Source organism: Chlorocebus sabaeus, chromosome 21, assembly GCF_047675955.1.
Source record: "Chlorocebus sabaeus isolate Y175 chromosome 21, mChlSab1.0.hap1, whole genome shotgun sequence".
Classification (NCBI taxonomy): Eukaryota; Metazoa; Chordata; class Mammalia; order Primates; family Cercopithecidae; genus Chlorocebus; species Chlorocebus sabaeus.
Window position 1 is genome coordinate 59,369,142 of NC_132924.1, and position 15,683 is coordinate 59,384,824.

Below are 15,683 nucleotides of genomic sequence, written 5' to 3' on the forward strand. Positions count from 1 at the left end.
TATCAAATATTATTTTAAAAAATTATGAAAATTGCTATCATGGCCTAATATTTTAGTATGAATTTCAGCAAAGATATTATGAGTCATCCCCATGGGAACTTATCATTTCTATCAAATTTGGAACTTTACTTTGTACTGATACATATACACTGGCTAAAAAATTAAAATTCAAAAAGCACCAAGGCTTTATCATATTGTAACCAGCACTGAATATATCACACAAAAATAATTGAAAAAATAATAAGCCTGATGGGAACCAGCAGACACCACAAAGCAAGCACTTGGAAGGTTCTTTCTCAGGCCCCAAACAAAATCTTCTTGTCCTTTTCCTCCAAAATATTTTAGTGTAAGCGGAACTCTTAACCTCAGTGAGCAACCCCAGAATCATTGACCTGCTGGTTGGAGGGACAGTAAGATGCCAGGCTTTCCTCCTCTTTGCTAAGCATCAATTTAAAAAAAAAAAAGTGGGGGGCCAAACCAGTGTTATCTTTTATTTCTATGCCAAATCCAATTTCCAGGTGCCATTTACATCGTCTTATTTTCTCACCTACATCTGCATCTTAACAATAAGGGCTTGCCTGTTTTGTTTCCTCTGATCAGTTGGCACATTGCCACAGAAATAAGTGGCTTAATTAGTGCTTAATAGCTCTGCAATAGATTTGGAATGAAGTAGACTCGGATTTGATGCCTGACCTTACTAGATGCTAGTTATGGAAGGGAAATTTATTTATATATAAAATAGGGAGAACAATATTCACTTCAAAGACTCATTATTAACGTTAAAGAAGATAATTCTACAAAGCGCTGAGCGGTGCCTGGCCCCCACATAGCGAAGGTGGAGATCTTTAATATGTCAGTCCAGCTGAGTTAGGAATTTCATTAACTAGCATCTATGAGATACTTTAAAAAGTAAACAGTAAAGGCTAAAGCCTGGATCCCTATATATTTTCTGTGGGGTGAAGAGAGATGATTCAAATGAAATCTCTTGAGAGGCAGAAAAATGACCTCTTGATATATCCCTTAGTTTTGGACTTCTTTGTTCTATTGGATTTAACCATATGGGACTGGGAAGATTTGACCATTTGATCCAAAAATTACTGTTTCATACAGTTAATCTAATGAAAAAACATTGCAAGTAAATAAAGAAAGGTATGTTCTTGTTCTTCTCCAATAGTTTCCATCTACAATCAAAAGTTTAATGTCTGTTAAAAAATTACGAGGGAGAGGATAGGTAGCACTTTGGAGTCTGACCCATATCCATGTCTTTGGGTCTAAGTCCTGGTTCAGTCTCAGTGGCTTTTCAAGCCCATGACTCCTCTCACTGTCGGCTTTGAATTTGTAAAATGAAGATGACAATGCCTACTTCACATGGCTTTGCTAAAGTTAAAACGAGACAATGCATATTAATACACTTTGTATAATACATGATTTGTGATAGTCTCTATTGACATATTCACATTCAAGTTCTATAAAGTGATTAATATGTTGGAATGGCTTTTAAGCTTTAATTTATTATTTTTCCTTCTTGGGATTTTGAGATATTTGTGTAATAATTGTTATGTTTCATTAACAGAAAAGGTTACAAAATATTGTGATGAAAACGGCGTTTGGTTTAAACATCCTGAAAACAATCGAACCTGGTCCAACTATACTATGTGCAATGCTTTCACTCCTGAGAAGCTGAAGGTAGGGTCTTTTTCACATTTCAGTATTGAGTGAGAATGTCATTATTTGTACAAGGAAATGGACATATAACTGTAAAATATCTGCTACCGAGAAACCAACAGATTTTGTGGAAAGAAATCATATGATAACTGGTAAGTTCTAGGAATCTCTAGAGCAGCATTAGAGAAAATGACATTTCACTTCTTGGTTGGCACTCAGAGTCAAGAGTCAATTGAAGTTCCATGAGCATACAGAATCAGTCCATTTATGGCAGGGGGATAAGTGTCCATAGAGCAGATGAACGGATTCCCAATGATGCCAAAATTAGGCAACATTTCAAGGGACTCTCTAACATCTCACTTTTCCTGGAAGAGTTTCAGAACTACAGATTTTTCCACAAGTCACAAGATAGCATGCTTTCCCTGTGTTGGCCATGACCTTAGTTTTACAATAAGGCACAGAAAGAACTCCTAAAGTGGGGCATCTCATCAGTCCGCTAATACGGGTATGGCTGCTTAGATTATTTTCATTGGAAGTTCATTCTTATTTGTTAGTATTTGCATTTTACTGTCTGTTAAATATTTTGAATATTATCTCTGCTTAGAAATATTCATCTAAGCAAATGGTGGGGGAACAGATGCTCTTTCTTCCTCAGATGCATCAAAAATCTGAAAAGTTCATTAAGCCTACAACCAGCCTCCTCACCACACAGAACTGGGAGTTACAGTTGGTCAATGTTTAGCTGTGCAGGGCGTCTCTAAGCAACCCTGCTAACTCTAACATAAACCTATCATTTCCGTCAAAGATAGGCCTGAATACTAAATAATTATTCAGTTGAAAGCTAAAAGCACACTAATGCCGTTGTTTGTTGTTGAGATGCTTTCAGGGTGTAGAAAAGTTTTCTTTTATTAAAAACAAAACAAATAACAACAACAAACAAGATGAACATATAGCTTAGAGACCAATTGAATAGGAGGGACACCTCATCACAAGCACAGGCTAAGGCACCACGGTCAGTTGTCTCTTTACAAATGGTTTAGTCACCCTGAGAATCAGATGCATGTCTACACCCTAATAGAGAGCTGTTAATAAAGTCTGATTAATAAGCTATGTCACGGAGTAGTGAATTTTCTGAATGAGTGCTGATTATGATGCTACAGAAACAAATTTTACTGACGTTAACTGGATTGTTGTAAGTGTGCAAGTCCAAATCATTCTTAGTGTTGTCTTTGGACTTCTCACGTACACTGGCCACATCTGAAAAGGAAATAATTTAAAGAAGAAATGCTCCTCTCTAGGCACCTAGTATAATGATTAAAATGCTTTCCACAAATCTTCCATATAAATATCGTCACATTAAAATTTGAAGGAACCAACCTAGAATTCATTTAAAAAAAAAAAAAAACTCAACCTTGAGAATGACACAAGGATGGCAACTAAATTATGAGTTGTTGATTTAATCTTACGTATTTAGACAACTCTATTTCAGAAGAACAAATGTTTTTAAAAGGAGTATTCTGGAAGCAACTGAAAAGAATATGAATTAAGTTATATAAATTTTTCTTAGAAATAAAGTATGCAAAGATTTCTTAAAAGACTGACAGAAGAGGAGGTGCAGATATATATCCAAATTAATTAAGGGGCAAGAGTGTTCTACGTAGTAAACTATTTAGAAGGAAAAACTTTTAGAAAATGCCTCTCCTGATACTGTCTACAAGTGAAGTTAGAAAAATAGCTAGAAAATGAATTCCTGGGAGAAAAGATAGGAGGTGAATGTTTGTGTGTGTGTGTGTGTGTGTGTGTGTAAGATTCCTAAATCCCTCCCAAGAAAGCTATCTGAAGATTTTATCAGCTCCAATTATAAACCTACTATTCTAACTTTATTAACATTTCCTGTAAGAGTAAAATGTGCTATTAAGAGAGTGGTATCAACAATGAAAATGCCCCAAAAATATGGAATGCCTAGTCAAATGATGCAACAGGCACAACTTAGGAGAAGCTAATTAGTCCATTTTGAAATTCTAAGGTCTAGAAAAGGAATGTTCATTTCAGGACAGCAATAATGCACATAACCAAGAAAGGGCTCTGAACAGTTTGGGTGCATTTTAGCTGAATTAGTGCTTCAATCCCAGACTCTTCCTGAGGAAATTGACAAAAATCAAAATGTTCAAGGCTATATAAATCCCACATTTATTCCAGGAAATCAAAGAACTTCATAGAGGTTATTAATTCTATCTACACTACATTTGCATTCATACCAAGACCCAACAAACTGTAGAAGGAACTTAAAACCAAAAGTCAAGAGATTAAGGTACAACTACAAAATAATATACAAATTATGCTCCACCAAGAAAAACAAGTGAAAACAAAATCCCTAGTTACAATAGATTCAAGTCTACTTCAATTACAGTTGATGAAACTGGCTGAATAGTACAAAATGCAAAAGCTAGTGTCAAAATAGAGTGAATGAGAGAGAGAGAGACCAGAAACATAGAAACAGACAAAGAGAAACAGAGAGACAGAGAAGACAGAGAGAGAATGGGTGACTAGATCAATTGCTGTTTTCTCTGTGATAAAATTATATTATAAGGAAAGGAAAGATTGTGATGACTAGGAAAAAAAAGATGCTATGACATTATGCATTTCATGAGAGGGACATTCTTCCAAGTCAACATAACATTATGGGAGAATAAATAAAATTAACCATGATTATGAAAAAAACAATTATCAAATGGCTGCCAAGGGGAAAGTTTGCAGCTTCAACCAACTAAATACTAATGATATCATTTTAAACAAAGGCATAGCAACCCGCCACCATACTCTCCTCACCCTCTGTATATGCTGAGAGTCAGGACAGCTTGGAAAGTTGATTGCTATTTTGCCAGGTCTGTGGTATAGAATTACGTATCCACTGTCTAAAAGATTCCAGAAGTTTAAAACTACTGGGATTGCTTACTGGGCTTAGGGATGATAATTTTTAATGAATTTAAAGCTACTTCTGAAATATATTTTTTGAATGAGGAACTTCATCTCAAGGAACTTTATTCTTTGAAATTGACAATTTATTTTCATACCATGAGTAAAGATAAAAAAATAATTTCATTGTCTGAAATATTTGTTATAATTGTAGCAGTTTTTTAAAAGGAGGAAAACATTTGTTGATTTACATATATTTAGAAAAAGGAATGATTTTCTCTCCGATGAATCATTCATTCATTTTGTGTTTGTTTGTTTTTACTTTTTGTTGTTCCAGAATGCGTATGTTCTGTACTATTTGGCTATCGTGGGTCATTCTTTGTCAATTTTCACCTTAGTGATTTCCCTGGGGATTTTCGTGTTTTTCAAGTAAGTACACTTACAGCATCTGCTCTTTATTTCCTCCTTTAAGTTATTGAAATAAATGGTGAATTCTGCAAGAGTGGAGGTGTGGAAGGGTCTTCAGCAAATTACAAGCGACATGCAATGTTAGGAGTCATGAAGTAGCAAGAAAAATGAAATTAATTTAAATATGCTTTTAATCCTATCTTTGGGGAGAAGGGGATAAATTTATATTATTTTCAAAAGCACTATGACTTGAGGCTTCCTAAAGTAAGACAGTCCTGTGAGCCCATAAGTACACTGTTGTAACGTGATAAAGGTTCCATTTACCATGGGTAAGTTACCATTAAGGGTAAAGGAGAGGATTCTCCACCTTCTTTTACTCCCACTCTAATTTTCGGCGACCATAGCCACAAATCCACATATACCCTGCCTAATTATTTCTTGCTAGCATATGTAAGACTAAGGAATAAACAAGCACATCAGAGCATGTTTCTACAAAACCTAATTTAATATGCTTGTCTTTAGGTTTTATGGTGCACAATTATGCTAGAAAGCAAAATATGAGAAAACACACAAGGAAAACTTGAATACTTTAAATTATCTTGTCAACTTACATGAATATAAAATAGGATCTTTACAGGTAATGGTACATTTAAGTTAGAAACTGTTATGTATGCTTTCATCACAACAAACTTTAGTGAAAATAAAGCACTCATAACATTGTCCTAGGCTGGCTTTCTGAAGTATATTCTCAAATGTAGATTCAGAGTAAGCCACATGTGTATTTTTCTCTAGACACACCACGGTTCAGTAAATATGTTCGAAACTGAAGTAAATTAGATAAAAATGAAATAATATATGTAAGGTGTCTGGATTCATGTCTGACACATAAGTGAAATATGTGTTTGATATCGTTATTATTATTATTGGTCATAATAGTCATGGTGGTATCATAGAAATCATAAAGAAGAGCCCTTTTGCAGACTCAGATGACAATCATCCACACTTTAAAAATGTGGTATGTGATTAAATGTACAGTGATTCACATATAGAATGAGGGGGGAGAAGAATATATATGTATTTATCACCCCTGAACTATATACTTAAAATGGCAAAGATGGTAAATTATACATCTATACTTTACCTCAAAAATAAATTTAAAACATAGAACAATAGAATCTTGATTTGATTTTTGTTAAAACATTGTCAGGATAGTACTAAGGAAAATTAAACCAAGGGGAAAATAATCACCTGTAAATACATCCTTAGTACAATTACTATTTTTTCCTTCATCATTTTTCAATCTTTGTCTGTATCTTAGTCAAGATTCTTATATTGACTAAGCAATAGAAGTGAATAGCAATTTTTAACTGGATAGCAAATGATAACATAAGCAAACAGACAATGAGCTCCTTCCATAAATGGTTTAACAGGAGAAAGACTGATAAACAAAGCAAAATGACATGAATTATTAATTACTCAAATTAGAATGGAAGAATATTTTCGATGATCAGAATACAGTATTCACACAACGTGATTAATCTTGGAATGTCTTCATTTTTCAATTGCACTTCATTATGGCAAATAAACATATCATCATGGTTCTCAAACAAATTTTATTTTAAAATATGCCACTAAAGCATATTTTTTAAGTTTTTTAAATATAATCATAAAAAAATTGAAAGAAAAATTTCCCAAATTTGTAATCATGCAACTAATTGTAGTTAGGACTTTAAAGGTAATAATGTCAAAGGCATTATAGATCTTAATTCCTTTTTTCTCCAGTAACTTAAATAAGTGAGGAGACGTGAAAGCCAAATCAGCAAATAAATTAAGAATTTTTTTTCAATGATCATTTCTATATTAAGCTACTGGAGATGAGTATGTTAAAGTGCAGCACATGGGCAAAGTAGAATATTTCTCAACTCCAGTTAGTCCCAAAGCAAAATGATGCTGATCAAACCCTTGCGAGAGTGTGAGGACAGATTGTCTAGAAAGCACCCAACTTTGCCCTACTGTCTCTCAGTTCTAAGAACCAACTAAACAGCAACTTAAATCTGAGGAAGAAAAACAAGTCTTATTGATGTATCATCTGAGCCTAATAATGAGAAGAAATGAACTGAAATAGCTAGTTCTTCAGAGCAGACACAACAAGAAACAAATGACATACCAAAAGCACATATGTTGAGATGCCAAATATTCAAACCAAAAAAAGCTATATAAAATTTTTATACTTGTTTTCAACCATATCTTAAACCTTACCCAAACTAAAAATATAAAGGACTTCTGTTTTCTTAAAATTTAAGTTCGATCCTGACCCTTTAATATTTTTTATATTTGAATTTCAGAAACATTAAAAGTGATTGTGGAAGTGAAAATAATACTGATATATCACTGGAATTTATTTGTGGATTAGCAAACTTTTTCCAGAATTTATTTTCAAATACTCTACATCATCTTTAAGATCTTCACTGCACATTACAATAGAAAGTTTCATAATTTATGCACTTAAATGGCATCATCTGTGTGCAACCTGAGCAAAAAATATCATCACTCCCTTGCTTAATTCTATATTCCCAGGGTTGAGTAATTTTGCAGACTCCAAACAGTTTTATAAAACTTTCAGGAAACCAGAGTGAAAAGTTACCCAGCTCCAATTCTGAGAGCTGATGCCCCATTCATAATCATTCCATTGAAATCTCACTGTAAAGCCCTCAGAACTCCTCAAATGCACCTTATGAAAAGGAGGAACCCTGCAGCTGTCCTCCTCAAATGAGCAGGCCTAGGAGGCCTGCAGAGAAATTTAAAGTCGCTGACCATACAAGAGGCTTTGGAACTGCCAATACCTCACTAAAATCTTGGGATATTACTCAGAATTAGTTTATTAAAGTATGCCTTTAATCTTAATGTAATTTTATTCTGAGCATGCAGGGGAAGGTAAAAGGCAGAACTACGTAAACTTAAAGCAAATAGAAATCATGCTCCTTGTGCTGTTGGAAAATTAATGTATAAATGTATATAAAGCCTTCATTTTAATAGAAGAAAATTGATCTTTTATACCTTCTTCCTAGAGAAAGAGAAAATGTAGAAAAAAACGGTTTCTCGGGTTTAATTCATAGAAAAGTCAGCATTAAAAATCTTAACTGTTCAAAGGTTTAAATAATATTCAAGATGATATGCAGGTCATTTCTGGTACACCAGTTAAAGATAGAAGACAGGATTATTAGGATGGTATTTAGTTTAAAATCTTCACAGAAAAAATTGGAATGATAATATGGAAAGGGATTAAATATAAACATCCAATTAGTTCAGCAAGATCTCTTACTGCTGGATTCCAATAGTAAGTGTCAACAAGAGAGCTAAAATGAAGATGCCCTTAGGGAAGACTGGTTTGGGAAAGACACATAAATGGACATTTATTTGAGATTGGTTCTTGACCATTTTCAGCAAATTTCCAATAAATTCACTTATCTATAAATTTCAATTACAATTTATCAATTTGCTTTTCTGTGGAATAATCCTAAATATGTAAGCCTCTCATTGTATTACCTCATGAAAAGCATAACAGGCCATTCATTAGCATTTATTTTGACTGATTGTTATCCATGTCTTTCTGATTGGTATTTTAAATATTATTCTTGCCTGAAAGTTGATAGAAATATAGGTTGGAAAACAGGCAGTCTCTTCATTTTATTGTCTACATGACATTACATTGGCCACATTAACCAAAAGCATATATAGGTAATCATGGAGGTCAACAAAAGTGGCTTCCAGTGGGACATACTGAGGGAAGACTGATTCCTCTGCTACTTACTATTCCCTTTGTTCTATGTCACCTCTACATATTGGGTGAGTATATGAATCTTTATCTTGTGTAGTATTCACCATTATACATCTCTGGCAGCCTTCCTGTTGCTCCAAGGAAACCATGAAATCTATGGTATCAAAGATGGCCTCCTTTCTTCCAACTCACCACTGGCAGGACAGACAACAAAGATAACTGTTGATCATACCACGGCATATTCTTCACCCATAGAATAGTGGTAATAGGAAAAGCAAGAATTTTGATTGAAATAATTTATTAACGATAAGGATTTTGTGCTAAATCAAAAAGCATAAAGTCTCTTGTCAAATAGTGAAGATATATAATATATTGTATTTGAATTTTCCCAGGAGTTTTAATGCAATCCACTTCACTTCATTTTCTCTTTTCTTTTCAGTTCTCATGTTATCATGAATAACATATGATCCTTAGGTAAATGAAAATGAAAAGTTACACTAGAAGATATGACTTTGGCTTGTACCAGTTACAGAAATTATCCCTAATTCATATTTTCCCATGCACCAGGAACTTCACAACAACTTTTACTTGTTTTTTTTTTTTTTGCTACTTTCTTCGTTTGCTTTGAATGTGACTATAATCACACGGTCTTATATATGAGATATATAAGAGAAAATACTGCTGTTCCTCACACTGTGATAGCAAACTCATTTACACAATCGGCAAAACTCAAGACCAATATCAAATGCCATCTCATACAACTACAAGCTCCCAAAAAGTACACACTCACACACACGGGGTACTAATAGCTTGAAACAAATGTGAAAGATTTACACCAGATAAACTATAACTATGCAAATGACTTTTTGCTTTAGCCTTAAAATGTGACATCTTGAGATTCATACTCAAGTAAATCATTATCTCTTCCTCACATTTGAATGACACCTTGATTGGTAGATTATGTTGTAGAAGTAGATTATGTTGTCTCAACCTCCTACTACTGGAGAATTTGTGGTACTTATGGTTTCCCGTCACTCAAATAATAAGCAATGTTCTGTCCATCTAAATGTCTGGATTTTTTTAATCAAGGGAATAGAATATAGTAAGTGTCAAGTTGGTGCTATTTCTACCTAAGACATCTCAGATCTGACCAAAAAATGTTGTCAGCTTCTCTCATCTTCATTTAAGTGACATATTTGTACTGAGGATTTTTAATGTTAAGTTTAATTAATTCTCTCTAGCATCCCACCCCTCTTCTTCAGAACAATTATCACAATAAAAGTAAATAAAAAATGGCATAGTATATAAGGGCCCTAAAGGCAAGAGTGCCTGTTTGTCCTCCATTATATTCCTGATATCTACCAGGTCTGGATCATAATGAGTGCACAATCATATATTTTGGATTATTGAATGAATTTTGAAAAATTTGCAGTACCTTCGACTCACTTCAAAAAGATGACTGTAAATGTTTTCAAGTTAGTATCATAAAAATTTTAAAACTCCATGAGCAAAAATTATATTAAAACTTTCAAAAAACAGAAACTCAAGTATTAGTCATACTTCTCCTTTGGAGACTAGCAGTTTATCTAGTTTTAAACTATCATTTTCTCTGTGTTTCCAATGAAAAAAAATGTATGTTTTTATATAGAGAGATACAGTACTCTTTATATATACTGTACCTATCTATATACAATATACTGTTTGTATGTATATATGCTATATGATATATTTATTTTTAACTAGTGTTGAACAACAGGATAATGTTCCATATTAGCTAGTTAATATGAAACTGAAGAATCTGGCAAATATTCAGTATGGTATGAAGTATAAAGTAGGAAATCATCTAACATTTAATGGAATTCATTGGTGTACTAGAAAATTGCTTAGTGGTCACAGCTCAAAACAGAACATATTTCTTAAATATATTTTTAAATTTTAAAAAAATGAAGCTTAAGCCCAGTGATGTGTCAGACAGTGTTCTAGGTGTATAAAATAAATTCCTTTAGCACTTTCATTTTAGTGGGAGGAAAGGAGAGAATAACAGGCAATAAATAAACATATACTGCGTCAGGAGGTGATAAGTGTTAAGAAGAAATGTAAAGCAGGCACACAAGAGAGTAAGCTGGAGGTGGAGGAAGTATATTTTATTCAGGGTGGCTTGAGTTTATACAGGAGAATGAAGTTAATGAAGTCATTTAAGGTAATGTACAACAGCTGATTATTGAGCTCTCCCCAGTCAAAAGAAAACCAGGTGTAAGAATATCATCGCTGTATGATACATTCGTTCATACTCCTTAGTTCTAGATAATGTCAATTATCATTGGCCTAAGCCAGGCTGAATTAAACAATGAATTCCATAATTAACCGCCAGTGAGAATTATAAATTGCTCTTGTGACTATGAAAGATGGCAGGTCACAGATTCGACTGTGCTGATTGCAGCAGTCACAAGATGGAAGTTTATGCAGTATAAACGATCATGAGGTTTCACATAAGTGATATTTTTGTTTAAATTTAATTTTGCAACCTACTTTTAGTGCTTTATAAAACCAGTTGGGTTTGATTTATTTAACAGACTTCCATACTGCTGAATAGAGTAGTCCATAGAAGTGTGTGTGTAAGAGAATGCTCTTTCCTAAATCCTGTCTTTATCAGAGCCTGCCTCATGGATGTAAATTCTACATCCTATCCCTGTTCAACAAGTTAAATTTTTTAAAATATTATTTATTAATGAGTTATTGTTTATCCTTCCCAAAAAGTTGAAAACTGTAGCTATAATAGTTAAAATATGCTCTAACAGCTGCCTTTATTACTTAAATTTGCTTTTTGCTACGGATAATTGACAACTATTTTTCCTTTGAATTGGAAATATAGGAAGGCATTGTAAGTAAACCCAGACCATTTTTGTATTTCATTTTTCCTCAGAATTTTCTTTTCAAAATTCTTCATTTCTAACTTTATTCCATAAAGATATTTTTAGGAATAGTTAGTGTTATGAGTCATTGGCATCATTAACTGCATGTTTTAAGCTTTCACATGGCAAATGATGTTATGCTAATATTTTTTGCCTTATCAAATATGATAAATATAAGATTTTCATTTGTCTAGGATAATCACTGCAATTCTGTTATAGTCATGATGTAGGCTCTCTTCATTACATCAAAAAAAAAATGAAAATAGGGTATTCAAATTAATGTTTGTTTATGTGAACATTCACACCAACACATATGTACAAGTTTATGAACTGGAGGAGAAAAGAATAAAAGCCCAACAAATGGCTTAATACCCAAAAGGTGGGGAATGACTCTGCCAAGAAACAGCAGCACTTAGACAGCTTTCATTGGATCCAAATCACAATATGCCTCATAATGACATTTCATTTGCACCTATTAAGAATTCTCTGCCTGTGTCTGAGCTCCACCATCAGGAGGGTTGGAAAAGAGGAACTACAGTGATGATTCTAGTCGGAATATAAGATATAAGAAGATAGCAACAGAAATAATGGAAGAGGAGGATGCCAGGAGATGTGAAGTGTGTGTATGCAGTGACTCAAGGACATAGATTCGGTACCTTGTCACAGGCAGCCTTGGTTCTGACTTCATGCTCTGTGACCCCACTGGCCACATATTTTCTTCCTGGTTGCAACAATGAATAGTAGGCTTTTCATTTGAAGCACACTGCAAACCCTAATAGTTTCTAATCTAAGAGTCCTTCTGTTAACTAATTTTACAGCATTTGTTATAATTAAAAGAGATTTTATCACTCATTCTTTCAGTTATTGTATGAAGTCACTCTGAGGACTGAAAACTATGAGCTGCTATGATTGAAAACATCTTTTTAAAAATCAGGCAGAAAAGTAGTAATACATCTGAAAAAGGAGACCAGCCTTACTTTTTTCTCTATGCTCTTTCATCTTTTTTTTAAAGAAAATATGAAAAATATTACCAAAATGTTTTTTTCCCAGGTACTCTAACATTTTGGCACTGGTCAATGCTTTATGTTACTTTTTCTTCCAGGAGCCTTGGCTGCCAAAGGGTAACCCTGCACAAGAACATGTTTCTTACTTACATTCTGAATTCTATGATTATCATCATCCACCTGGTTGAAGTAGTACCCAATGGAGAGCTCGTGCGAAGGGACCCGGTAAGTACTGCATAGTTTTGTTTTTACTTTTATTTTAAAGGATATAGTACCTGTAAATAGTGAACGCGGTGTTCATGTTGGACTTAAGCAGTTGTGTACATATGTAATCATATTTGCTTCCACAGTTGAGTTTTGCATTTTGTGAGGCATGTCATTTCTATGTAGTTTCTGGAAGAAATTATTACAAGCTATACTAAAGAACTGAAAATAACTGAATCATAAGCAGATAAGAATCATACAACAAACCATAAATTTTTTTTTTTTTTTTTTTTTTTTTTTTTTTTAGACAGAGTCTCACTCTGTCACCTAGGCTGGAGTGCAGTGGTGGGATCTTGGCTCACTGCAAACTCTGCCTCCCAGGTTCAAGCAATTCTTCTGCCTCAGCCTCCTGAGTGGCTGGGATTACAGGCATGCGACACCATGCCGGCTAATTTTTTTGTATTTTTAGTAGAGACGGGGTTTCACCATATTGGCCAGGCTGGTCTTGAACTCCTGACCTCGTGATCTTCCCGCCTTGGCCTCCCAAAGTGCTGGGATTACAGGCATGAGCCACTGCACCCAGCCCAAACCATGCATTTCTAAGACTGACCAATAATTTATTAATATCTATGACAAATATATTGAGCACGTCTTGTGAACATAGATGATACTAGGTACACTCAGGCAGTGCTTCCCAGTCATCCTAGTGTGCCACAAGTGATTACAGGTTTGCCTAGATATTGATCCCCTCTTCATTCTCATGCTAAGCTGGGCTTGGCCCAGTCATCTCCACTATGAGTAGCTATTCCCTTATGCTAATGAACCATACAAATATGATCACGTTTTGTGTCATTATGCTCTGAAAAAGGTTTATAATGACACAAGAAATCCAAAAGTTAGGGCAATAGGACATAACATCTCTGAAACTCATGCCCACATGCACAATTGCAACAAGCAAATATGGTGACTGTCCTCTTTCTATTTGAGTACTACAGAGAACAGGAGAGCTGAAATCATTTAGCTCCATTACTCAGAACCATTCTGGATTTCTTCTACCAGAATTGTCCTGAGAGTTGTTCAGAATAACTGGTATTTGTCATCAGTCTTCTCTCTTTATACCCAAGATAGTGTTTTTCACAGTGATTTCCAATCCTGGCTGCACTTCAGAATCAATGGGGGAGATTTCGTAAATATGAAATAGCTACTGTCCCCGTGATACTAGAGAGTCAGTAGGTATGAGGTGGAGCCGAGGAATATACCCTGGATATTTCTTCTGTGCTGCCAAGTTGGGAAATCATCAGCTAACTACTGAATGAAGCAAATAAACTGTCAGGGAAGGACAGAGGAGGAGCACCTTGAGGCTCTGCTTTTTCACTGATATCAGTCCCTGGTATTACAAATTAACAAAAACCAGAACTAAAAGGGATTTTGGAGGTTGTTTATCCCTGACTCCTCATTTTACAGATCAGAAACTTGATGACAAAAAGGCAAAGCGATTTTCCTCAAATCATATAACTGATTGGAGTGGGGAGCGGGCACTCAAATTAAGGTCTCCTTACTCTCAGTTTTTGTTCTTTCCTTTGCATCATCAGATGTATCTCTGTAAATCAGTGAGGGCTTATTTATACCAAACTGCTTGATTAGGTTTCCAAATATACCAGATTAATTTTTAAAAAATCAAATCACTTTGGTGCTGTGATACCAAGTAACCATTTACTTTACAGAAATTTTTGTTTATCAATCCAGTGTTTAAATAATTTACAATTACAGCTTCTATTATTTAATAGCTATTTTGCCCTCAGTAAATATTTTCATCCCAAAAAATCTCCAAGTGCTTCTCTGCTGTCTCCTTTGCAAACCTGCTTTCCTTAATTTTAACAACAAATATTTTCCTTACTTGTTAATGAACTGCACTTTAATTGAATGATTCAAAACAGTTTAATGATGTAACTGTTTATTAGATTGAGTATGAAATTACCAATATTTGATAATTTTTGTTCTGCAAAATTGATGAATCCATATGTTTTATCCTAATGCAAATGGGGAGACAATACGCTGGAATCTAGTGACAGTGGGGACTATTACCACCCCAGGCCCGAATGGACAAATGGAGGGAAAGGTATATGAACCTGAAGATAGAAAGGTGGTGTGGTAAAGGAGGCCCTACAGAAACTGAGGACTTCTGTCTTAGGACACAGCCAGCCTGTGGCAACTCCACAAAAGGAAGTGGAGAAATAAATATCCCTTGTTCACTCACTCTCATCTTCCAGTCTCTACTGAGGGTCCCCATAGCTGAGCTCATCCAGAAACCAGAGGGCAAGGCAGCCCTGCTGGAGATGTACAGATTTATTTCTGTGGGCCCAGGGTAGTGGGAGCAGGATAGAAAGTGCATCTGGAAGCACAGATAGAAGCTACCTAGCTCGCAGTGAAGGGCCAAGGGATATTTTCATTTTTGTTTCTCTGCTTAACTGTGTTATGCAAGCATCTGTAGATAGCCTCATCTTTCAAAACTGGCATTTGACAATTCTGCCAACCCAATAACTAAAATGTGTGAAATCTGCCCAGAGCATGTATCCTGTGTAACAGTGGCATGGCATGGGAAAGCAGCTTAATTTAGCTTCTAATGGCTCCACAGTGTTAATAATTTTTGCAGTATGAATATATGCAGAGAGACATTATAATCTATCTTTCAAAACCATGGCATCTGTTATCAGAGACAAAGTCCCATCTTACCTGCAGAATAATGTGACCAAATGTGTTTATCTTGATGAATTTTCCTTTTTAATGTCAATTGAT

General features: G+C 34.6%; 1 protein-coding gene across 1 annotated transcript in view; it reads left to right on the forward strand.

Moving 5' to 3' along the window:
- The window catches only part of CALCR (calcitonin receptor), a 152,079-nt gene that overhangs the window by 102,533 nt on the left and 33,863 nt on the right, over positions 1 to 15,683 (forward strand). The window contains exons 6-8 of the mRNA XM_007982144.3: positions 1,574 to 1,686; positions 4,919 to 5,010; positions 12,782 to 12,908. Of these exons, the coding sequence (XP_007980335.3) occupies positions 1,574 to 1,686; positions 4,919 to 5,010; positions 12,782 to 12,908 (332 nt within the window). The remainder of the gene's footprint in view (positions 1 to 1,573; positions 1,687 to 4,918; positions 5,011 to 12,781; positions 12,909 to 15,683) is intronic.